This window comes from Phacochoerus africanus, chromosome 7, assembly GCF_016906955.1.
Source record: "Phacochoerus africanus isolate WHEZ1 chromosome 7, ROS_Pafr_v1, whole genome shotgun sequence".
NCBI classification, from domain to species: Eukaryota; Metazoa; Chordata; class Mammalia; order Artiodactyla; family Suidae; genus Phacochoerus; species Phacochoerus africanus.
In genome coordinates this window covers 71,444,275-71,470,867 of record NC_062550.1, presented here as the reverse complement: position 1 = coordinate 71,470,867, position 26,593 = coordinate 71,444,275, and the positions used below count along the sequence as shown (strand labels likewise).

At 39.8% G+C, this 26,593-nt stretch overlaps 1 protein-coding gene across 1 annotated transcript in view; it reads left to right on the top strand.

Moving 5' to 3' along the window:
• Window positions 1-26,593, top strand: part of KDM5A (lysine demethylase 5A) — an 86,913-nt gene that overhangs the window by 16,187 nt on the left and 44,133 nt on the right. The window contains exons 5-14 of the mRNA XM_047787849.1: window positions 353-487; window positions 8,128-8,233; window positions 9,579-9,670; window positions 10,811-10,969; window positions 12,024-12,143; window positions 13,378-13,536; window positions 17,859-18,040; window positions 19,923-20,085; window positions 21,701-21,820; window positions 24,815-25,009. Of these exons, the coding sequence (XP_047643805.1) occupies window positions 353-487; window positions 8,128-8,233; window positions 9,579-9,670; window positions 10,811-10,969; window positions 12,024-12,143; window positions 13,378-13,536; window positions 17,859-18,040; window positions 19,923-20,085; window positions 21,701-21,820; window positions 24,815-25,009 (1,431 nt within the window). The remainder of the gene's footprint in view (window positions 1-352; window positions 488-8,127; window positions 8,234-9,578; window positions 9,671-10,810; window positions 10,970-12,023; window positions 12,144-13,377; window positions 13,537-17,858; window positions 18,041-19,922; window positions 20,086-21,700; window positions 21,821-24,814; window positions 25,010-26,593) is intronic.

The window sequence follows — 26,593 nt, the reverse complement described above, 5'->3', positions numbered from 1 at the left end:
TTCTGGTCTGTATGTTTACCCTAATACCAATACCATGCAGTCTTGAATACCACAGCTTTATAGTAAGTTTTGCTATATGGTAGTGTAATATATTTGTTCTTTTTTTCAAAATTTCCAAACAGTTTTCATTACCACATAAATTTTAGGATCCACTTCTCAATATCTACAGCAAACACCTACTAGGATTTTGATAGGAATTGTCTTGAATCTGTAGATCAGATTGATGGGGGAATAGTCATCTGGTTTCATGTAGTTTTAGATTTTTCTTAGAAATTTATTATTTTTCTCCTGATTCCCAAGTCTGATTTCTGATCATTGAATATGTCTTCTTCCTGTGCTCTTGATTCTTTAGGGTGTACAAATGCCTAATTTAGATCTTAAGGAAAAAGTGGAGCCTGAGGTTCTTGGAACTGACGTCCAAACTTCCCCAGAGTCGGGCACAAGAACGAACATTCTGCCGAAGAGAACAAGACGTGTCAAATCTCAGGTACTAGTTTCCATGAGCCATTTTGACAGGAATTTCTAGTGTGTTGACTGTGCAGAACTGTCAATCTGATTATGGGGGGGGGGGTCATTCACATGCTGTTCTTTAAAACTTGAGACTTACTTTTTCATTTACCTTTGAGGTGAATGGGGAGGAAATTGTAAAATTCAGTCTGATTTGATTTAGGGAGTTCTTTGTTAATTTTGAATAGTTTTGACAGGGATGACAAATCAGAGAGGGACTTTGAATACTGTAGGGCTAATTTCATAGACTGATAAATTCTACTGTATTTTATTTTCATGGTTAGTGTAAGTGAGAAGAGTAGGAAAGAGTGGTTTTATTTTTCACTCATCATTCCTTTAAAAATGAGAGTATAAGTTTCTTAGTGTCTGTACCATTCCAATGTAATTTCTGTAGTGTTCTTGTAACCCAAAATAATTTTAAAGCCTAATGAATGCATCAGAAGAAAAAATTTCCTTTTGTCTGCCCTCTCACCTCCCCTTTCCTTTCTGGTCCTCGAAGTTGTATTTTTAAAGGGTTTTAGTAAAGATAAGTCTGTAGGCTAGGGCAGCGAGGTGCTCTTAGAACGCTGAGATATGGTTAATTTAAGTGAGCACATAGGTGATCTGGAATAGCAACTTAACTGAATTCCCAAATTTTTTTTTTTTTTTTAATGTATTTTTAGGGCTGCACCTGTGGCATATGGAAGTTCCCAGGCTAGGGGTTGGATCGCAGCTGTAGCTGCCGGCCTGTACCACAGTCATAGCAATGTGGGATCCAAGCTGCGTCTGAGACCTACATCACAGCTCACGGCAAGGCTGGATCCTTAACCCACTGAGTAAGGACAGGGATTGAATCTGTGTCCTTATGGATACTAGTTGGGTTCGTTACTGCTGAGCCATGACAGGAACTCCTGGATCCTAAATATTTAAGAATGGAAATGGTTCCCATTGAAAGTGGGTTCAGCATTAACAACAGATACTGGATCTGGGGCTGTGAGGAGTCTTGTCCCTGGAGAGGCAGGCCACTGATACTTCATCTTGCTTTCCAGAGCTCAAGGGATGTGTCTTTTTTGTGCCATGTCTGCTTTCCTTGTTTAAAGTTTATGCTTACTAAATAACTTCCTGAGTAATAATTTAGCTTCTTAGGTACTTTGAAAGCAGAAAGGTAGGTGTCTTGGATGGGGAATATGAATATAATGGAAATTCATTGGAAAATGATAGCTCCATTTAAAATTACTTAACTCTGATTTAGTTGATTAGTGATTTTCATTGTCTTGGTTGATCTCAGAACTTTTGATTGTCTTTGGTTATTTAGTGATGATTCTGTTTCAAGACATGAAACCCTTTTAAGGACTAGTGTCTCTGACATAATGACTCAACTTTAAAAGGTTGCCCAGGTGACCCTGTCTGTCTAATCAGTTGCCAGCTTGTGATGAAATCTCTTCTGATGTTCCTTCTGAAACCATAAAAAAGTCTTATTTCTAATTGCTTTTCTTTATATAACAGTATGGATCACAGGACTTCCCTGGTGGTGTAGTGGGTTAAGGATCCATCATTGTCTCTGCTGTGTCCCTGGCTATAGCTATGGTGTGAATTTGATCCCTAGTTTGGGAACTTCCATGTGCCACAGGTGCAGCAAAAAAACAAAAACGGAATAGGGACAACATAGAATGCTTTTACCCGTTGTAATAATTGTCACTGTAGTCAGACTGGTTAATATTAGGTAGTAATTAGAACCATTTTAGGACTTGCAATTAAGAATTTCTTCACTTCACAGTTTGTCTTTAATTAACATTGCCAAGTCTGCTTCATTGCTAGTCTTCTATTTTGGAAAGAAAGTAAAGGCTTTCTGGTAGAACTTCAACCTCTTGCCCCATACACAAAACTGTTTGGTATTCATACTTCTTTTTTTTTTTTTTTTGGCCATGCCTGTGGCATGTGGAAGTTCCTGGGCCAGAGATTAAACCGGTGCCACAGCAGTGACAATGCTGAATCCTTAACTGCTAGGCCACTGGGAAACTCCTTGGTATTCATTCTTAATCTCTGTCTGTCTCTGTAGGTAAAGTATAACTTCTCTCTAAGGGTAATCTTTCCACTTCCATCCTTTTTGGCTTTAAGAACAGAAGAATCTCTTCCTAGATAGTTGCTTACTCCTTGCCTCTTTTTATGAAGAAGTTTCTTGATAAATTGTGTGTATTGTCTCATTTCCTCAGTATCTGTTTTAGTCTTATACTCCGTAATCTGGCTTTGAGCTAGTTTCACTGAAACCGCATTGTTCAAATTACCACTGAGTTAGTAATTGTCAAATGCTGAGGACCTGTTTTCATTTCTTATCCTACTTCATCTCTGATCTTGTTATTTCTTTTCCTTGAGATTGATTAACTCGATTTTTCTTTGGCTTCTGTGACACCTCTCTTCCGGTTTTCTTCTCCTCCCTCTGACCACTCCTCAGTAATCTTTACCTCTTCCTCCTCGCTTTACATGATACTTTCAGTCCTTTCCTATCTTCACTCACCCCAGCTATCTCTTCTGCCTGTCATTTCACTTGACTACCTCTCTCTCAGGACTCCTCAAGATGTCTTGACATCCGTGCTTCTTTCTTGTTCCCCAGGGATTTTGTGTGTGCGTGCATGTGTGTGTTTCGCCTTGGTGGCCACAGCAGAGGTATGCTAAACTCAGTACTTCTCAAACATTACCACCTTTTCCAGATCTTTTTTTTTTTTTAATACATATATTTTCTAGCTTGATGACAAAGACAAATGTAGCCATCGAACAGTCTCTCAAACAAGACAGGAGTTAGGAAAGTTTCCTATTCCCCTCTCCTGGTTCTGTCATATCATTTGCCATACTTTGTTTTTTGTTTTTTTGTTTTTTTTTTTTTTCATTTGTGACTTTCTAGAATGAATTCCTTGAAAGCTGGAATTGCTGTTAATCTCAAGAATCACCAAACCCTTAACACATTTATGTATTTGAATAAAGCCTATAATACAGTTATGTCCCATTACTAGTGACATTGTTTGAGCCAGATTTCCTCATTATAAAGTACCCTTCTCTTTGTAGTAAAAGTAATCAGAGTAAACTGTAAAGCATTATGTCTCACCCAATAGTTTTAACATTCATTGATGATCCTTGCCTTAGTTAACTATATGGGTGTTTGCAAACTGGGTGATTTTTTTTGGCTCTGTCACTTCTGTGTTTATTAGGTTGCATTTTTCTTTAAAGAACTCTTTCTAGGAGTTCCTGTTGTGATACAGCAGAAACAAATCTGACTAGTGTCCTCGAAGATGCAGGTTCTACCCCTGCCCTTGCTCCTGGGTTGGACATCCAGCATTGCTGTGAGCTGTGGTGTAGGTCGCAGACTCGGCTTGGATTCTGTGTTAAAGTGGCTATGGCATAGGCCAGCAGCTGCAGCTCTGATTTGACCCCTAGTCTGGGAACTTACATATGCTGTGGGTATGGCCCTAAAAATCAATAAAATAAAAATAAGAATACTTTCCTTATGTATTTTTCATACAGTGAAATGTGTATGTCTTAAGTGTACAGTTTGATGAATTTTAATGAATGTACATACCTGTTGAACCGTGACTGACCTTTTTAGTATCACTGTAGAGCATGATTTTTTTTTTTTTTTTTTTGGCGCCCCACAGCACATGGAGTTCCCTGGCCAGGGATCAGATCCCAGCCTTGGTTGAGACCTAAGCTACAGCTTCGTCAATGCCAGATCCTTAATCCACTGTGTCCAGAATTTGAACCTGTGTCTCAGCACTCCCAAGAGGCTGCCAATCCTGTTGTGCCACAGTGGGAACTCCAACATGATTGATTAAATGTCTTACTACTTTTTTTTTTTGTCTTTTTGCCATTTCTTGGGCTGCTCTCCTGGCATATGGAGGTTCCTAGGCTAGGGGTCGAATCGGAGCTGTAGCCGCCAGCCTACACCAGAGCCACAGCAACTCGGGATCCGAGCCGCGTCTGCGACCTACACCACAGCTCACGGCAACGCCGGTTCTTTAACCCACTGAGCAAGGCCAGGGATCGAACCCGCCACCTCATGGTTCCTAGTCGGATTTGTTAACCACTGCGCCACGACGGGAACTCCTCTTACTACTTTTTATTCCTTTTTGATAATTGAAAATTTCTGAAGTGGGCTAATGGTAGCCCCTTCAAGCAGCTCATATGTTCTTTTGACACATTTGCTTGTTTTTGAGCATATACTTTCTAGCACAAAAAGCCTCATTGTCTTCTTGCCCTGCCTTAGATGTGGAATCAACTGTTTCTCCAAGGAATCCTGGCTCATTTAGGAAGAATGGTATTTAGAAACCAAGATTTGAGCACAGTGTGCTTGTTCCTACCAGAATGTTGTTGCTTATAGGCCCTTCTTGTGGTCAGGGCTGGGAAAACAATTTAAGAAAATTATGATTTTCTATTTTTGGCTCATACTTATAATTCCAGTTCTAATCCAGCATCGCAAAGTTCTTTTGGTTTATGTGCTAGTTGTTTTCCCAGCATTTTGTGTTAGGAACTTGATTCACTTATTTCTGTTCTTTTGTTTTGATTGCTATGTTTAAGACTACAAGTTTCCTGGATTTAATTCTTCCTTTGTACCCGAGATTCTGATATAAGTATATATATGATATATAGAGAGAGATTAAAAATTTCAGGTGGAAGGGTCTTTTGATTTTTGATTTTGTTATTTTTAGTTTTATTCCAATAAGATCAGAAAATGTCATTATATTATTTCTACTTTTTGGACTTTGTTGTCTATCTGAAAAGGTTGCTGGAAAGATTAATTGATTAAAGTACTTTGATATGGCACGTACTGTATACTCACTATAATTAGCTTTTATTATTACATATGCTGCTTTTTTTTTTTTTTGGTCTTTTTGTCTTTTCTAGGGCCACACCCACAGCATATGGAGGTTCCCAGGCTAGGGGTCCAATTGCAGCTGTAGCCGCCAGCCACAGCCACAGCAATGCCATATCTGAGCCATGTCTACAACCTATACCACAGCTCACGGCAATGCTGGATCCTCAACCCAATGAGTGAGGCCAGGGATGGAACCCGCAACCTCATGGTTCCTAGTGGGATTCGCTAACCACTGAGCCACGACGGGAACTCCAACATATGCTGCTTTAATAGTGGTAAAGAATATGTAGTGTTATGTTTATTTTTGAACTGTAGAGATTATTTAGTAGAACCAAATCAGTCTACCAGAGTTTTGTGGGGTGTCTTTTTAAGGCCACACCCATGGCATATGGAGGTTCCCAGGCTAAGGGTCTAATTAGAGCTGTAGCTACTGGCCTACACCACAGTCACAGCCACAGATCTGAGCCGTGCCTTATGACCTACGCTACAGCTTATGGCAATGCTTGATCCTTGATCCACTGAGCAAGGCCAGGGATTGAACCCTCATCCGTGTGGATATTAGTTGGGTTTGTTACCACTGAGCCACCATGAGAACTCCCCAAAGCTTAAAGATAAATTTTGAAGTGCCTTTTTGGTTTGTTTGGTTCTTACATGATTTTTTTAGTAGTCCAGGCTGCACATGTGTGTCGGCTGTTACATAGCTAGAGACTTATCTAGTAGTCTATATTTTATTCTGGTTTGTTTTATTCTTATTCTTATTGACTAAGTGTGTGTGTGTGTGTGTGTGTGTGTGTGTGTGTGTGTGTGTGTATTTATATATACTTTTTTTTTTGGTCTTTTTGCCTTTTCTAGGGCGACTCCAGCGGCATATGGAGGTTCCCAGGCTAGGGCTCAAATCAGCTGTAGCTGCCGGCCTATACCACAGCCACAGCAACTCGGGATCTGAGCCGCGTCTGTGACCTACACCACAGCTCACAGCAACGCTGGATCCTTAACCCACTGAGCAAGGCCAGGGATCGAACCAGCAACCTCCTGGTTCCTAGTCAGATTTGTTAACCACTGCGGGAATTACTGACTGAGTATATTTTAAGTAAATCTTGGTTATCAGTCTGCATTCAGAGATTATCTAAATTCACAGTGTAGCACCTGTGTCTATCAGGAAGCTGTCTTCTTCAAGTTTTATTTTTTTTTATTTATTTTTTTTTGTCTTTTGTCTTTTTTGTTGTTGCTATTTCTTGGGCCGCTCCCACGGCACATGGAGGTTCCCAGGCTAGGGGTCGAATCGGAGCTGTAGCCACCGGCCTACGCCAGAGCCACAGCAACTCGGGATCCGAGCCGCGTCTGCAACCTACACCACAGCTCACGGCAACGCCGGATCGTTAACCCACTGAGCAAGGGCAGGGACCGAACCCGCAACCTCATGGTTCCTAGTCGGATTCGTTAACCACTGCGCCATGACGGGAACTCCTTCTTCAAGTTTTAGAGTGGCAAATGACAGTAGCTTAAACGTTGATAACACAGTTTTCATATAAGGATACATTTTCTACTTTGGAGTTTCAGAGATAAGTGGTTCTGGAAGGGGTGGTTCAGCAACTTCACATTGTCATCAAGGGTCCAGGCTCTTTCCATCTTTCTGCCTTGCTTTCTTCAGTGAATGGGTGATAAATCTCCTCTTGATTGCAGTATGGCTGCTGCAGAGTCCAGCACTGTGCATTCACCAGACTGACTCCTGGCATTGGGAAGGAGATTGGGACAAAAGGGCTTACTCTTCTTTTTTTTTTTTTTTAGTGCTGCATCTGCACCTGCCGGCAGCTACAGCTCCGATTCGACCCCTAGCCTGGGAACCTCCATATGCTGCTGGAGTGGCCCTAGAAAAAGCAAAAAGACCAAAAAAAAAAAAAGTATATATAAATATATATATACACACACACACTTAGTCAATAAGAATAAAACAAACCATGTTTTATTTTCTTTTTTAGTGCTGCACCTGTGGTAATAATGCACCTATTGCATTATTACCAGTATTGTACCAAAAGTTCCCAGGCTAGGGGTTGAATTGGAATTGCAGCTGCAGGCCTACACATCAGCCACAGCAACACCGGATTTGAGCCGTATCCACAACCTACACTGCAGCATTTGACAACACCAGATCCTTAACTCACTGAGTGAGCCAGGGATCAAACATGCATCCTCAGGGAGAGAGTGTCAGGTCCCTAACCTGCTGAGCCACAACAGGAACTCTGGCTTATTACTCTTCTATTAGAAGATGAAAGTCTTCTGCAGGGATTTCCAGTAGACCTTCCTATGTCTCATTGACTAGATAACATTCCCACCTCTGGTTAGGTCCTCATTAACCCAGAGAAATGTCATTGGTCTGATTGGCTTAGGACAGTCATTGTTCATCTTCTGGGATGGGCATAGTTGCCCTCTACTCAAAGATGACTGTCCATTAGCAAATTAGAAGTGAGGATTTCTATTGCATTATTACCAGTATTGTACCAATAGTTACCAGTAGTATCTGTGTCTGGCTAGAACCTAATTGACTACTATGCTTTTATGAAAGGTAGGTTTTCTTTTGAGGAAAGGAATCTGGGTGTTGCGTAGTGCTTTGGTTGCCATTCAGCTGTTCCTTGTGAGGCAGCAAGTGGATTTAGAGACAAGAATTCAACTAATTTTTTCCTTTTTTCAAATTGGGTCTTGAAACTTCCTGGGTAAGAAAATAAATTTATGAATCAAAGTAATTAGACTAATGTCAGTTTTATTTGTTTATTTTTTAGTCAGAATCTGGAGAAGTGAATAGAAACACGGAACTGAAGAAACTTCGAATTTTTGGGGCTGGGCCCAAGGTTGTAAGCCTGGCAATGGGAGTAAAAGATAAAGAAGGTAAAATATGTTATTTTGGCTTGAAAAGAAATAAGGTACAACAGTGTGGTTCTAAGCAGATTCAAATGATACTTGAATTTTAGTCTACTTTGTGGTTTTCTTTAGAATTGTAAACTTGCACCGTGGTTCCTAGGCAAATGTATTTTTAATGGTAGATAATCCTAAGATTTGAGGAACCATATTATATTGAATTTTTATAATATTTTGGAAGAGAAAATTTCCGTCTCTATGTCTGATATGTGACATAGAAATTGTAGTTTGTACAGGCTAGTTTATGAGAAATGGCAAAATTAATGGTCCTCATGTGGTGCTCTAAAGCTTATTACTTTTAAATTTAAAGATAGGTAGAATAAGCAATGAGATCTGCTGTTATAGCACAGGGAACTATATCTAGTCTCTTGTGATGGAACATGGTGAAGGATAATCTGAGAAAAAGAACTATATGTATATGTATATGGCTGGGTCACTTTGGTGTATAGCAGAAATTGACACAACACTGTAAAAAAACTATAATAGAAAAGAATAAAAATCTTACAAAAAGATGTAGAGGATTCTGTCTCTGACCTTTAGTCTCATTATACTGGGGAGAAGAACTAATGACTTATGGTCTAACTAATTTTGACATTTTTCTGTAATTGCCTTGCTAGGTTATGACACTTCATTTAGTCTTTGAAGAATACTCAATCCTCTCAGCACATTAGAAACTTTCTGTTAAAATTGCTAATGCAAAGATCATTTCACTGTTCTGTGTACGTGTCAGTTTTAAAACCTAGTTTAAAAAATACTGTGTTCCTTGTGTTTTTACTGCATAAGAATTTAATGAAATGCTATGATCACAAATTGTATTGATTACTGTGCATTTCATATCATGGTTCAGATTATGGACTGAATGCTGGATTATCAGATAATATTCTTCCATCACACTCAAAATATTCAGTGTAATAGGACTTACTAGGTACTTTATAATGTTTCCTGTTACTCTTTTAAAAATTAAGCATTTTATCTTTTTCATGTTTAATTGTATTGACAAGCGGTGATCTTAAAACTAGTCTCAAATTGGTTCCTGATAAGTATTATATATAGGCAGTGTACAGTTAGTAGGTAAGCTCCTTGGAGCTTGGTTGCCTGGACTGCAACCCTAAATCTGTTGCTGACTGTAATTTGGGGCAAGTTATCTAACTTCTCTGTGCTTCAGATTCTTTATCTTTAATGGGGGATAATAGTTTATTTACCTCATAGTGTTGTGAGATTTTAGCTAATTTAAATAACTTTAAATAGTGTCTGGTACATGGTAAGTGCTCAGCATTAGTTCTTAATATTACTATATAACTGTTTTTATTTTAAGATGAGGTCTCCCGAAGACGAAAAGTTACCAACAGGTCAGACGCATTTAACATGCAAATGAGACAACGGAAAGGAACTCTCTCTGTTAACTTTGTAAGTGTTCTAAGTTGTGTCAGGAGGAGAGGATTTATTTTTATTTTACTTTTACACTGTTTATCTTGCTGTATCTTGGTATGCTGTATAGTTAGTTCATTTAGTTAGAAGACTTGACGTGAATCTACAGTTGCAGCTTTGGACATTCCTCTCATGGCTCAGTGGTTAATGAACCCGACTAATATCCATGAGGATGCAGATTCAATCCCTGGCCTCGCTCAGTGGGTTAAGGATCCGGCGTGGCCATGAGCTGTAGTGTAGGTTGCAGATGCGGCTCTGATCTGGTGTTGCTGTGGCTGTGGTATAGGCTGGCAGCTACCACTGCGATTTAACCCCTAGCTTGTCAACCTCTATATGCCCTGGGTGTGGTGCTGAAAAGACAGAAGACAAATAATAATGATAATAATAATAATAATGAAGTTGCAGCTTTGGTTTGTATGTTAACCTTGCTTTGTCCCACATACGTAGACTGTTTCCCAAGTCATATACCTTGTGAGTGAGTTAAGTGAGAGAATGAAGAGAATCTCTGAATCCTTAGCTGTATTAGACAATGCTCAGAATTTAGTTTTCTACCAGTAAAGACTGTATATAGGAAGGGTGACGTGGTATATTTTATTTATATAAATTGACTTTCAGGTATCTAGATTTATACTGGATATGCTTTTATTATTCTCATACCTTTATGTGCTTTTATTAACTTGCATGTAGAAGCTCTGAGGAAATTTAGGGAATTTTATGAAAAGCTGTTTAATTATTTAAAACAAATATTCAAGGAGTTCCCTTCTTGGCTCTGTGGTTAACGAACCCAACTAGGAACCATGAGGTTGTGGGGTTGATCCCTGGCCTCTCTCAGTGGGTTAAGGATCTGGAGTTGCTGTGAGCTGTGGTGTAGGTTGAAGATGGGGCTTCGATCCTGTGTAGGCTGGCAGCTGTAGCTCCAATTCAACTCCTAGCCTGGGAACTTCCATGTGCTATGGGTGCGGCCCTAAAAATCAAAATAAATAAAGAAAAATAAATTAAAAAAAAATGTTCAATATTTAAGTTTGCTTTTTAGTGTACATTATTTTGTTTTTCAATTAAGGAGTTCCTGATAAAATTTAGTATTACAGAAAATAGACTTTTATTTTTGTTTTTTAACAGGTTGATCTCTATGTTTGTATGTTTTGTGGTCGGGGAAATAATGAAGATAAATTGCTGTTGTGTGATGGATGTGATGACAGCTACCATACATTTTGTTTAATCCCCCCACTACCGGACGTGCCCAAAGGAGACTGGAGGTGTCCTAAATGTGTCGCTGAGGTACAAGCCAACCATACCTTTTAAAATAGGAGCAGTAGTGTGTGTGTGCACACACATACAGTACACACATCCTCTAAAGCTTCTTCCTCTCCCTTCAGTGTTTGGAATCTCCAGGGTTTTTAAAGAGCGATATTGACTAGAATGTAATAATTCTTCGGTGGCAGTTTGTTTGTTAAATGCTCTTTTTTCTGAGTATTGCTTGGAAATTCTATTTATTCCTGTAGACTTCTGCTCAGAATATTCATATTCTTGGAAGACAGTAAAAATGAATAAAGTTTTTTACATTAAGAAAATATAAAAATTAGACATAAAGCTCTAGAATTTAGCATTTATGCATCCACTTTCATGCTACCAAATAAACTGATGGTGTCTTTTAGCTTATTTAAATTTTGACTTGATTGTATAAATTATTATTGAAAGATTATAATGATCTCATTGTCTTGAAATGCCTTGTCTGTTTACTTATTTTAACAAAATGTTCTGATAGGACATTGATGGGAAAGAGTTGGCTGGGTGTATCTAGATGTACTCAAAGATGTATATTTACGGCTTTTGAATTACTTTTTATTTATTATTTTCAAGGTTAGATGATTCAGAAGTAGTTCTACTCTAAGTATTCGTGCTAAGAAATTGGTCATGGTGGTTGACAGTGTGGGAAAAAACCATTCTTCTATTTAGATATCCTAGCAGCCCAGCAGATCTCCCTTTGTTCATGACCTTTCCTCCCTCTGTGAACATTTCTCTTCTCCACTGAGGATGATGGACATCCCTGGGCTTGATTCCAGGTTATTAGTCCTCCAGGTGTTTGTCTTGATGCCAGGGCTTAATACCAGCTCAAAAGCCTAAAGCTGTCTCATTACCACCTTCCTAGAGGAAGGTGTGCAAATGCAGTTGCAGTTTTACAGTAGTTCCTGATTCCACATTGTTTTGTGGTCTAGAGTTGACTGGCTTTGCTTCATGTAGGGAAGTGATCAAAGAAGGTAGCACATGAGAGCCTTGATGCTTTTTTCAGTGCAGTTTCGGTGAGTTAATCGTAGATGTTTTTTCTTCCCAGGAATGTAATAAACCTAGAGAAGCCTTTGGATTTGAACAAGCTGTACGAGAGTATACACTTCAGAGCTTTGGAGAGATGGCAGATAATTTTAAGTCTGATTATTTCAATATGCCAGTCCATGTGAGTATCTTACAGGTCACTTTGGGGAGGTATGAAAGTTTTATCTGATCCAAAGCTTTTGCTGTGCATTTTATTTTATTTTTTATTATTTTTACTATTTTTTTGTCTTTTTGCCATTTCTTGGGCCGCTCCCTCGGCATAGGGAGGTTCCCAGGCTAGGGGTCCAATCGGAGCTGTAGCCAACCAGCTTATGCCAGAGCCACAGCAACGCGGGATCCGAGCCGCGTCTGCAGCCTACACCACAGCTCACGGCAACGCCAGATCCTTACCCCACTGAACAAGGCCAAGGATCGAACCCGCAACCTCATGGTTCTTAGTCGGATTCGTTAACCACTGTGCCACTATGGGAACTCCTTGCTTTGCATTTTAAAAACTTTCATTGTTTTATAGAAAATAAGGACAGCATGAAAAAGATGATAGAATACCATATCTATAGATTAGGGGCCTGGCGTCTGTTTCTGTTTCTTTCACTCTTATGGCAGAGTGCACCCTCCTGTTGAGAACTTGACTCTGATCTTTCACTTGTTTGTTAGTCCTCTGTGAGCACATTCCTTTACAGAAAAGGATGAAGCATGTGGCAATTGCTGCTTTTGTTTAGTTATTTGTAATATGAGATTTGCTTCTTTTCTAGGTTGCATCTTGGGCTTTTAAAAATCTTTATCAAAAAAATTTGCCAGAGTTCCTGTTGTGGCTTAGTGGTTAACAAATCCAACTAGGAACCATGAGGTTTCGGGTTCAATCCCTGACCTCATTGCCATGGGCTGTGGTGTAGGTTGCAGACACAGCTGGGATCCCACATTGCTGTGGCTCTGGAGTAGGCCGGCGGCTATAGCTCCAATTCAGCCCCTAGCCTGGGAACCTCCATGTGCCTCGGGTGTAGCCCTAGAAAAGGCAAAAAAAAAAGGACAAAAAAAAATTGCCAAAGCTATTAAAATTCAGCTTTGATTTTTGTATTTCTTTTTTCTTCCTTATGTCCTTGGTCATCTTTATCCTTCTTAGTTGGAAAGCAGCTTGCAGAAGATGACAGTTCAAGTTCATTATGTTTTTCTGAACATCTAAGTTGTCTTTGGCTTTTTCTCATCCTCACTTGGAAAAGCTAGGACTGCAATCTTTTCAGCTCTGAGAATTGAGAAGGTTTTCTATTTTTTTCATGGGTTTTTGTTCTCTTGACCTGTGTATTATGTTATAGTGGTTATAGTGAGTTGGTAATCTGTAATTTGTTTTCTCTGTCTAGATGGTTCCCACAGAGCTAGTAGAGAAGGAATTCTGGCGGCTGGTGAGTAGCATTGAAGAAGATGTTATTGTGGAGTATGGAGCTGATATCTCCTCAAAAGACTTTGGAAGTGGATTTCCTGTAAAGGACGGTCGGAGAAAGATGCTGCCAGAAGAAGAGGTGCAGAGCATATAGTAGTGTCCAAACTTCTTAGCCCAGTCTGGTTCAGCCTTTGCATAGACACTGCCTTTCCTTAGTCTTAAGGGACTACATTCTTTTAAATATTAAATATGTAGGATTTGGACAGTAAAAATAGTCTTCTGTTATTAAAAAAAAAAAGTTCAAAGTACCTTAAAAAATTATTTAATTTTTGGGAGTTCCTGTTGTGGCACAGTGGAAATGAATCCGACTAGGAACCATGAGGTTGTGGGTTCGATCCCTAAGCCTTGCTCAGTGGGCTAAGGATTTGGCGTTGCCATGAGCTGGGTATAGGTTGCAGAAACGGCTTGGCTCAGTTGGTTAAGAACCCTACATTGTCTCCATGAGAATGTGGCTTTGATTCCTGGCCTTACCCAGTGGATTAAGGATCCGGTGTTGCTATGAACTGGGTGGAACAGCTGCAGCTCGGATCTGGTGTTGCTGTGGCATAGGCCCCAGCTGTAGCTGTGATTCAGCCCCTGTCCCAGGAACTTCCATATGCTGTAGGTGTGGCCATAAAAAGAAAAATCTAGAAGTGATTTAAGTTTAAAAAAAAATAGGGAGCTGCTGTTGTGGTTCAGTGGGTTAAGAACCCGACTAGTATCCATGAGGATGTGGGTTCGATCCCTGGCCTCACTCAGTGGGTTAAGGATCTGGCATTGCCGTGAGCTGTGATGAAGATTGCAAACGTGGCTTGGATCCTGCATTGCTGTGGCTGTGGTGTAGGCCAGCAGCTGTAGCTCTGATTTGACCCCTAGCCTGGGAACTTCCATCTGTTGCAGGTTCAGCCCTAAAAAGAAAAAACAAACAAAACATAATGGTAGGTCCATAATGAAGTTTCCTTCAACACCTCAGCAGGAAGGTTTTCAACTATTCATTTAAACTATAGAGGTCTCTCTGTGGCACAACTGGCTCAGTGGTGTTTTTGCAGCATTAGAATGCAGGTTCGACTCCTGGTCTGGCACCTGGGGTTAAAAGATCCAGTTTCGCTGCAGTTGTGGCTTGGATCTCACCTCTGGCCTGGGAGCTGCATATGTTGCAGGATGACCAAAAAAAAAAAAAAAACTGTATAGAATCAATACCATGTGTGAAGTGTTGCTTACCAGGGAGGCTCTTAGAGACCCACTGCTCGAGGTTTTAACATTTTCTAAATTAATTAATTAATCTTTTTAGGGCTGCCCTGCAGCATATGGGGGTTCCCAGGCTAGGGGTCAAATCAGCTGTAGCCTCTGGCCTACATCACAGCCGTAGCAATGTCAGATCTGAGTGGCATCTGGGACCTACACCACAGCTCATGGCAAGGCCAGATCCTTAACCCACTGAGTGAGGCCAGGGATCAAATCTGTGTGCTCATAGATCCTAGTCAGATTAGTTTCTGCTGAGCCATGGTGGGAACTCCCTCAAGGTTTATAATTGAGGGCGACATAGGCACCCTCTGCCTAACTCATTGCAACATACGAGACTTCCAGAAGGAGAGCAGGTTGCATAAACCACATTGTGCGGTCTTGGCACTGTGAGCCACTCTGTGTCACCATAGGGAACTGTTCACTGTGCAGGTTTCCAGATGCCAGCCAAAGGCCAGACTTTTAACTGGGCCTTTGGAATGTTAGCTGTGTTAGGTTTGCTATGTTAAAGTAACTGTTTTCTGCACACTGCTACTCTCTGCAGTCTCTCATATATTGCTTTTTCTTAAAATTTTAAGGTTAGTGGGTCTTGGGGTGTTCATTTTGCAATTCTGTCTATTTTTGTTTGAAATTTTCCATATTAGAAGCTTAAGAATATTTAAGATATTTATCATGTTATTTCACTTTTCAACATATTTTATTTCCCTTTTGAATATAGGATAACATCCAACCTTCTTAGTCTGAAATTTAAGATTAAAGATCTGATCTTTTCTGGTCTTATTTTCTGTTTTTTTTTTTTTTTGAGTATGACTGTTCCATCTGTCACTTTACCAGCCAGACCAATTCTTCAAAGCTCTGCTCAGGTTCTTCCTTTTCCTTATCTTAATGATCTAGAGCCACAATGATGACTATTTTGTTGTCTTCTAAAGAATTATGTAATTTACTCTTGTATCTGTATTTGGAGTTGAATGTTGCCTTATCTTGGAACTTTTTTGTATGCAGGCCTTGTTTCTTCATCTAGATTCAGTATTTTTTCAGCTAGCCAGTGGACAACAGCACGGAGTAGTATCAATAAATACTACCCAAAAAGCATATTGAGTAATAGTTATTTATTGGCTACATATTTGCTGCATATGAAAGTTCCCAGACCAGAGATTGAATCTGAGCCACAGCTGTGACAATGCCCCATCCTTAACCCATTGCACTTGGCTAGGAGTCAAACCCATGTTTCCACAGCAACCTGAGCTGCTGAAGGTCCTTAACCCACTGTGCCACATTGGGAACTCCTTGAGTGTATTGTTTTGAAAGCCTCTTTTTTTATTAAGCCTGATGAGAGTAGGAATCATATGTCTTTAATTATTCCTTATTGGAATCCTGCTTAAACCTTTGTTGGAATTTCTTCTAACCTCTGTGACTTTTATCTACACTTTTATATTTTCTTATCTTTGTGCTGCATTGTGGATGATATGTTCGAATTTATCTTCTAGTTCACAGATTCTCTCTTCAGCTTTGTCACTAGCTGACTTCTTATGAAGGTTTTATTTTTAAATTCTGTATTTTAGAAATTTTCTGTGTATAAAAATAAACATAATAATGGACTTCCCTTCCTCCCTCCCTCCCGGCCTGACATCTAGGTTCAGCAGTTATTAACTTTCTAATGAAGGCAGTTGAATTCTTTTGAGTATTTTGCATTCAGTCTGTTGCAATATCACATCATGTATCCTCTGGAAAATTCACATTACACTCCTATAGAAGAGAAGGAAAAAGGGCAAATAATATCTTAGCATTATTATGAAAATAGTTTGGCTTTGCAGATACCCTGAGGTAAGCTTGCGTTCCTTAGACCCCACTTTGAAGAACTGCTCTCCACAAGGATGATCGCACTTTAAGTCTCTACTGCATGTGGCTTCAGACGTGGGTGTTTGAAATATCTATCCAGAGCTTATATTCAGTTGGAAGCCTCTATGAAAACACATACAGCATCTTTCCTTTTTCATCCTGGGTTTGCTTTCTTTGTCTTTGGAAACTGAATTCTTTGTCCTCCTGAGTTCATCTATGAAACAGATTTTATTTTATTTTTGTCTTTTTGGGGTTGCAGCATATGGAAGTTCCCAGGCCATTGGTCAAATTGGAGCTGCAGCTGCTGGCCTACATCACAGCCACAGCAACACCAGATCCGAGCCGCATCTGTGACCTATACCACGGCTTAGGGCATTGCTGGATCCTTAATCCACTGAGTGAGGCCAGGGATTGTACCTGCGTCCTCAGGGCTACTAGTTAGGTTCATTATCGCTGAGTCACAAAAGCAACTCCCAAAACATTTTTTTAGTGTTGTATATAATTTTCAGTGAAGCCACATATTCAGGATTGTCTATCTTACGTTTTGTCTTCACATTATCTGACACCATTCTGTAAGTATAGCGATAAAGTTTTTTAAAAAATTAAAAAAAAATTAAAATAAGCCATTTGGAATTCCCATTGTGGCTCAGCAGAAACGAACTCAACTAGTATCCATGGGGATGGAGGTTTGATCCATGGCCTTACTCATTGGGTTAGGGATCTGGGGTTGGCATGAGCTGTGGTGTAGATCACAGATGTGGCTCAGATCTGGCATTGCTGTGACTGTGGCATAGGCTGGCAGCTGTAGCTCCAATTTAACCCCTAGCCTGGGAACTTCTGTATGCTGTAGGTGTGGCCCTAAAAAAAAAGAAAAAATAAAGGAAAATAGTTATAAACATTTTTGGGAAATTATGCTATTAGGGATAAAGTAGAACTATGATAGCCACCTGTTAAAATGAGTCTCATGGTATTTTACTGGTAAGCTATAGCAGGTGGGGTGGGGGGGTAATAAAAAGCCTTATGTGTTTGAGAGTAAACCAGAGGTGTCTGAAATAATTAAAGGGAAATCTGAATGTCAGCTATATACATGTAGGGAGCAAAGAGCATGGATTCTATGGTAGATTATTATAATTATAAAATTTTTACTTTTGTGAAAACTCCTTTGAGATTTTTTTTTCTTTTTTTTTCTTTTGGGCTGTGCCTATGGCATGGAGAAGTTACCAGGCCAGAGATCCAGTGCTGAGTCCTTAACTGCTAAGCCACCAGGGAATTCCCTCCCTTGAGATTTCTATTGGGTACTTGTCATTTCTGATCTCTCATTTACATTTTTTTCTTTTATAGGAATATGCACTCTCTGGTTGGAACTTGAATAACATGCCCGTTCTAGAGCAGTCTGTTCTTGCACATATCAATGTAGACATCTCTGGTATGAAGGTGCCATGGCTTTATGTGGGAATGTGTTTCTCTTCCTTTTGCTGGCACATAGAAGATCACTGGAGTTACTCTATCAACTACTTGCACTGGTATGTATAGTCTTTATTAGCAGCATGCGTACTTAGTGACCTTTTTAAAAGTGTGATGATGTCAGGTGATATATTAGGGAGAGCTGACTTTATTTTATTTATTTATTTTGTCTTTTTGCTATTTCTTTGGGCCGCTCCCTCGGCATATGGAGGTTCCCAGGCTAGGCATCGAATTGGAGCTGTAGCCACTGGCCTACGCCAGAGCCACAGCAACTCGGGATCCGAGCCGCGTCTGCAACCTACACCACAGCTCACGGCAACTCTGGATCGTTGACCCACTGAGCAAGGGCAGGGACTGAACCCGCAACCTCATGGTTCCTAGTCAGATTCATTAACCACTGCGCCACGACGGGAACTCCTGGAGAGCTGATTTTAAAGTACTACCTACCTCAAAGTAGATAATGTACTGTGTAGAAGTCTCAGCATACAGCATCTCACTCTCCTTCTTAAGTATGTGCAGACAGCAGAGCCTCAGCTTGTAGACCAAAAGATACTTGTTTAGCATACGTGACAGTTACTTTGGTTGTCTTTTTTTTTTTCTTTTGTCTTTTTAGGGCTGAATCCACGGCATATGGAGGTTCCCAGGCTATGGAGCCAATGCCACAGCCACAGCAACACCAGATCAGCACCTCGTCTGCAACCTACACCATAGCTCATGGAAGTGCCAGATCCTTAACCCACTGAGCAAGGCCAGGGATCGAACCTGTGTCCTCATGGATGCTAGTCAGGTTCGTTTCCACTGAACCAAGGCAGGAACTCCGTACTTTGGTTATCTTTTGATGTGCAAGGTAGGATATTTAAAGTTCATATACTTAAGATCTAACTTCCAGTATTTGAAATTTTCTTTTTCCCTTTTTAATAACATTTTCCCTAACAATGTCTATGTTACATGTGTATTCATTATATTTTTGTGCTGATTTTTTTTTTTTGTATCTCACCTACAGCTTTTATGTACTTACTCAGTTCCTTGTCTAGTATTCTCATCTTAGCCAAATGATATTTTTCTCTTTATTTGAAAGATACTGCTCAGATCACATATGCATCAGAAAACTCTGATTCTCTTTCTCTGCTTCATTGCTGTGCCATGTAGTATAGCTACTAGCCACATGTGGCTATTTCAGTTAGTTAAGATTAAGTAAAATTAAAATTTACTTCCTCAGTTGCATTAACCACATTTTAAGTGCTTTCTTGTCACATGTGACTAGGGACCCCTGTATTGGCCAGCAAAGACACAGAACATTTTCAGTCACCGAGAGGAAGTTTCCATTAGAGACTGCACTACCACATTAGGGCTAAGAAATTCAGCTGTTCTATAAATAGCATGACTAATTAAATCCACTTCTTTGAAGTACAACTTAGTATTAAAAATAAACTCTAGTCCATAATGGACTAGTGTAGTGATGATGCCCGGTGTTAAGATTCTTAAGATTAATAGATAGAACTTTGAGATTTCAACAGTTTCTTTCCTTAGTGAAATTGAGCTCAGCGCAGTTATATAGAAGTGTTGTAAAGAGCATTGGCTTTACTTTGATCATCGTGAGGACAATTGGAATGTCCAGTGAGCCTGTGAACCAGGTAGTGTGTCAGTATCCTTTGGAACAGTGTTGATTTTTCATAAAGCGTCTGTCCTGTTTGGAGATGCTGTTTACTTCTCTAAAAGAGTTCATGTGCTTTGAATTACTTTTCTATAGTGATGAGTATGTATCCACCGGTCCACATGCTCTGTCTTACCTCCTATTACGCACACACATTTTGAGATGGTTGCTAGGATTTGGGGCGTATCATCTATGGCCATTAATTATAACCTAGTAGATTTGAATCAGAGACCCTGGCCTCATTGGCACCATGCTCTACCTAGCTAAACAGCTATTTCTTTTGCTAGGGGGGAGCCAAAGACATGGTATGGTGTCCCATCTCATGCTGCAGAACAACTGGAGGAGGTGATGAGGGAGCTGGCCCCTGAGTTATTTGAATCCCAGCCTGATCTCCTGCATCAGTTAGTCACCATCATGAACCCGAATGTGCTAATGGAGCATGGTGTGCCTGTGAGTCTTTTTGCCTCTCCCTTCAGTGTTTGTAATGTAAAGTTTTGTATACTTTTTGTTAGAGTCACAGAACATGGTAATAAAAGTAATGGGAAGTAAAAGATCATGTCATCTTCTAGCCACATTAGAATTTATATTCTGAAGGGAACAACATTTATTTGGTTAGGAGTAGGGTGTTGTAAAGTATCAATCATACTTTATATATAGCATCCTATCAAATTAGCCTTCTGTTTTCACTAAACCATTATATCCTGGTTTTAATAAAAATCTCATATCTTTAATATCTTTTTTTTTTTTTGTCTTTTTGCTATTTCTTGGGCCGCTCCCACGGCATATGGAGGTTCCCAGGCTAGGGGTCGAATCGGAGCTGTAGCCACCGGCCTACACCAGAGCCACAGCAACACAGGATCCGAGCCGCGTCTGCAACCTACACCACAGCTCACGGCAACGCTGGATTGTTAACCCACTGAGCAAGGGCAGGGACCGAACCCGCAAGCTCATGGTTCCTAGTCGGATTCGTTAACCACTGCGCCACGACGGGAACTCCTAATATCTTCATTTAACCATAGTACCAGTATTTTAAGTGGTAGTTCTAATAACTAGTGCTTATCTTTGTGGTGATTCTATTCCACATTTCATATGAAGATTTTACAGCTTTTTTTCACATGAGATAATGAAGTAGAAATATACAAGGAATACCTTTTCTACTTTTAAACTTAGTTTTAAAAATGGTTATTTAAGCTAGTAACACTTGATAAAGTATAAAGTTAATGTTTCTAATTTACAATCAAATAGTCACCATAACCTTAATGAGAAAGATTGAGTGTTAGTAATGTTATTTTGTCTTTAAAGAGTGAATTTATGTAGAATCTGAGGTTTTCTGAAAAACATAGTATTATAAAACAAAGGTTCAGGGAAACTGATTCAGAGGATCTTTCTATATGGCATACAAGATAATCATTTAGTTTCCAAAAAATTATCCAAAAAGTAGGATGATATTTCTTCCCTTCCCAGTATTTGCAACACAAGAATGAAAGGAATAAAAGAAAAATTCTCTTATTGTTAGGAAACTAGTAGCCCAGTAAGAGTAACATTTTTTCCATGAAAATTTCTTTTGGCTGTGAATTCTTGTCATGAATTATTATAATTTATCAGTGACTGTTATGAAGAGAAAATTGGCTGCTCTTTTTTTTTTTTTTTTTGGTCTTTTTAGGGCTGCACCTGTAGCATATGGAGGTTCCCAGGCTAGGGATGCAAAGCTGTAGCTGCTGGCTACACCACAGCCATAGCAACACCAGATCTGAGCCCGAGTCTGTGACCTACACCGCAGCTTGTGGCAATGCCAGATCCTTAACCCACTGAACGGGGTCAGGGATTGAACCTGTGTCCTCATGAATGCTAGGCAGATTTGTTTCCGCTGAGCCACGATGGGAACTCCAAAACTGGCTGCTCTTAAACTCTGATATTATTTTCCTAGTATGTGTCTCTTAATGCTTTATTGTTTTCAAGTTTAAAAAAATGCTGCTGAAACTGACTAATAAAATCTGTCTCCCTCTTTTGTTGTTTTTCTTTTGTTTTCTTTTGTTTTGTACCCTTGTTCCCAATTTGCATTTAGGTGTACAGGACCAATCAGTGTGCCGGAGAGTTTGTTGTGACGTTTCCTCGCGCTTATCACTCAGGATTCAACCAGGGCTACAACTTTGCTGAAGCTGTGAACTTCTGTACTGCTGACTGGGTCTGTTCTATAGCACATGGCTGTTGTACGTTTGCTGATGCCCCCGAAAAATGCGTCCTAACTGCTTAGTGGGAAAGGGAGGGCTCAGGAATATTCCATTACAGAGTGGAATGTCTGCGGCAGTTTAGAAAAGTCTGGGTAGTTTTTATTTGGAAGGTTTCTCATCCATTTTTTTCCCTTTCTGTTTAAATTTTAAATGGGAAATTGATTATTATTTATTTATTTATTTATTTATTTTGTCTTTTTAGGGCTGCTCCTGTGGCATATGGAGATTCCCAGGCTAGGAGTCAAATTGAAGCTGCAGCTGCCAGCCTACACCATAGCTCCTGGCAGCACCAGGTCCTTAACCCACTGAGCGAGGCCAGGGATTGAATCTGAATCCTCATGGATACTAGTTGGGTTTGTTAGTGCTGAGCTGTGAGTGGAACTCCAGAAATTGATATTTTCTGAATCTTCCTTTTCTGAGAGAATGTAGTTCCTCTAGTCTTTGCTTTCTCTGAGCACTTCTGGATTTCAAAAAGGTGACCAGATCTTCTTAAGAATCATTTGTACCAAATTTACAAATATGTATCTCTGATTTTTATTTTAAAATACTCAGTGCCGAGTTTTATCTTAAAATATCCCTTTATTATTTTCTTTCTTATAGACAATTAGGTGATTTTATTCTTCCTGCCATTTTATGTTTTCTGTATTCTTTCTTTCTGTTTTTTTTTGGGGGGTGGGGGGGCACCCAAGGCATGTGGAGGTTCCCAGGCTAGGGATCTAATCGGAGCTGTTGCTGCCGGCCTATGCCAGAGCCACAGCAACACCAGATCCAAGCCGAGTCTGAGACCTACACCACAGCTCATGGCAATGCTGGATCCTCAACCTACTGAATGAGGCCAGGGGTTGAACCCAAAACCTCATGGTTCTTAGTCGGATTCATTTCTGCTGTACCATGACGGGAACTCCCTCTGTATTCTTACTTAAAAAATTATTTTAAAGAGTAGCTATAATACTGAAATCTCTATGGGCTGTACTTTTGTGTAAATGATATTGCCAGTGATTACTCTTTGCTTTTAAATGAGGTAGATATCAAAAAGTAATTAGTTATTTTTACATCATGTTGGTGGGGAAAAGAGTACAGATTTACACTCTTTGACTTTATTTTTCCTTTAGTCATGCTGCTTTTTTTGGTCACCTCTCCTAACATTTAGGGGGGAGATAATATTCTTTAGTGATATTGGATCTTATGTTTTCTCTGGGCACCTTAATTTGTTAACTTAATTTTGTTTTATGATTAACCATACTGTTTTCCTTGGCTAATGAATGAAATTGTATAATGAACAGTCTTATTCGACCTGGTCTTTTTTTTTTTTTTTTTTTTTCCCTGAACCTGGTAATTCTAAACTTCTTATTAGAAAGCAGCAGGAGCAAGACTTAGGACTTTGCCTTAGGCTTGAGCTCTACTTTAAAAGCTCAGTGAGGGAGTTCCTGTTGTGGTGCAGTGGTTAACCAATCCGACTAGGAACCATGAGGTTGCGGGTTCAATCCCTGGCCTTGCTCAGTGGGTTAAGAATCTGGCGTTGCTGTGGCTGTGGTGTAGGCTGGTGGCAACAGCTCTGATTAGACCCCTAGCCTGGGAACCTCCATATGCCACGGGAGTGGCCCTAGAAAGGACAAAAAAGAAATAAATAAAAATAAAAAAATAGGAGTTCCTGTCGTGGCGCAGTGGTTAACGTATCTGACTAGGACCCATGAGGTTTCGGGTTCGATCCCTGGCCTTGCTCAGTGGGTTAAGGATCCGGCGTTGCCGTGAGCTGTGGTGTAGGTTGCAGACGCGGCTCGGATCCCGCGTTGCTGTGGCTCTGGCGTAGGCCGGTGGCTACAGCTCCGATTGGACCCCTAGCCTGGGAACCTCCATATGCCGCGGGAGCGGCCCAAGAAATAGCAACAACAACAACAACAAAAAGACAAAAAAAATAAAATAAAAGCTCAGTGAACATTTATTAAGTGTTTGTGATTTGCTTGTTCTTTGGGTGGGAAATGGAGGTGATTCAGAGATAAGTTAGAAATGGTTTCTGCCTTTTGTGCTCCTGATTATTGATGTTTAGTCTTGGGCAGCAATATCACTGGTCTTAAGTTTTTTTACCTACTATATAAGCATCTTAAGATTCATTAATAACCTCAAACAAGTGAGATGATATAAAATAAAAGCCCTTGATACCCTTTAGAAGGGCTTAATGTAAATGAAAAGTAGGGAGTTCCCGTTGTGGCTCAACGGGAACGAACTGACTAGCATCCATGAGAATGCAGGTTTGATCCCTGGCCTTGCTTAGTGGGTTAAGGATCTGGTGTTGCTGTGAGCTATGGTGTAGGACACAGACGCAGTTCGGATCCCGAGTTGCTGTGGCCGTGGTGTAGGCCAGGAGCTACAGCTCCGATTGAACCCCTGGCCTTGAAACTTCCATATGCCCCGGGTGTGGTCCTAAAAAGACAAAAAAAAAAAAAAATTCTAGATGCTATAATCCACATTGTCTTTTGCTTTAGTCCTTGTTAAAAAATGAACTCATCCCATGAAAATGACTTTTTTCCCTTCCCTCTCCCTTTCTCTAATAACATCTGTTTTTTGTTCTGTGGACACATCAATGCTGAATATGTCCAATTAACCCTTTTTAGCCTGAGGAATTTTTTTCTTTTTCCAATAAGGGAAGTCTCATGTTAGGTCTAAAAGAGTTTGCTGCCTCATTTATATATCAGAGAATTCATGCCTTTTGAGGTACATAGAAAATTAGCAGCTTAGACCAGAAGCTCAACATCTCCGTTAAGGGAGGGCCTTTGAAATTCTTGCTAGGTTATAAAGGTTTAATATTTACAGTTATTGCTTATGTTCAAAGGGATATTGTTATTCTGTTCCTTATGATAAAAAAGAGAGGATCTTGGGTGTAAGTAGTGGTTTTGTTCTGTTTGGAGTGTGTTTAAGCAAGTAATTAAATGGGAGAATCTTGTTTTCAGTTGCCTATTGGACGTCAGTGTGTCAATCATTACCGGCGGTTGAGACGCCATTGCGTCTTCTCACATGAGGAGCTGATTTTCAAGATGGCAGCAGATCCAGAGTGCCTGGACGTGGGGCTGGCTGCCATGGTGTGCAAGGAATTGACGCTCATGACTGAAGAGGAGACACGCTTAAGGGAGTCTGTTGTGCAGATGGTGAGTTTGCTGAGCACATTTCTTGTATGTGATATTGCTCAAGGAATAGACTAAAAATTGCACCTTCAGAGACAATTTCATACCTTTGTACTTGGCCATTTTGGTTTCTTCAAGTTGAAAACTTTGAGAAATCTTGATGTCATCGAGATTTCCAGATTTTGAAAAATGCAATCCTATCAGGTAGAATTTTTTAGGTAACATATTTATTTTATTTATTTTAGTTTAAAAAATTTTTTAAATGATTTTTATTTTTTCCGGTATAGTTGATTAAGTATATATTTATTATAAAAAATTTCCTACAGGGAGTTCCCTGGTGGCCTAGTGGGTTAAGGATCTGGCATTGTTACTGCTATGGCTACAGCTGCTGAAATGGTGCAGGTTTGATCCCTGGCCCAGGAACTTCTGCATGCTGTGGGGGAGGCCAACAACAACAACAAAAACAAAATCTCCTACATATAGTATTGTTTCTTTAAGCAAGAAAATTCAAATACTTCTTTCTCTCTCGGCTTTGTAATTGAATAAAACTATGTTCCTGGTGATTGTAGGCTGTCAGAGTCAATCTTTCACCTCATTCTTAGTATTTTAATGAGTAAGCAGGACTGAAAAACTGTTATGATTTTGAATGCTTAGGATAAACTAAACATTTACCATTGAAATGGAAAATAAATAAGAAAAATAAACCTATGTCTTCAGCCGCATATTGACCCATTTTCCCTAACCGTCCCTATAGAGCTAGCCTCACTCCTATGCTCCCTCCTGCTTGTGTATAGCCCTACTTTACCTGGATATTCTGTTCCTATTTTTTAAACAGCTTTGCTGAGGTATAATACATGTTTATAGTGTATAATATATAAGTGTGGTTGTATACCCATGAGACTTAGTCACAGTCAAGATAATACTGTACATCTGTAACTTACATAAGATTATCAGCTATACTTCATTCTTAAAAAAAGGATGAAGGGGAGTTTTGTCATGGTGCAGTGGAAACTAATCCGATGAGTATCCATGAGGATGTGTGTTTGATCCCTGGTCTTGCTTAGTGGGTTGAGGATCCAGCATTGCTGTGAGCTGTGGTATAGTCACAGATGCGGCTTGGACCAGGCGTTGCTGTGGCTGTGGTGTAGGCCGGCAGCTGTAGCTCTGATTCAGCCCCTAGCCTGGGAACTTCCATATGCTGCAAGTGCGGCCCTAAAAAGCCAAAAAAAAAAAAGATGAAAGAAAGGTTTCCTTATGCCTCTTAACGATCCTTCCTTCCTGTTCCATCTTTCTGCTCCTCCCACTCTTATCAGGAAAACATTAATCTACTTTCTTTACTTGACTTTTTTCAAAAGTGTTTTATCTAAATCGAATTATGCAATTTATACTTTTTTTGGTCTAGCTTCTTTCATTTAGCGTAATTACTTTGAGATTCATCCGTGTTACATGTATTGGTTTTTTTTAATTGCTAAGTGGTATTTCATTGTGTGGATATATATACCGCAGTTTGTTTATCCATTCACTTGTGACTGGACATTTTAATTGTTTCCAGTTTTTGCTTGTTATGGTTCAAGCCGCTCTAAACATTTTTGTACAAGTTTTTATATT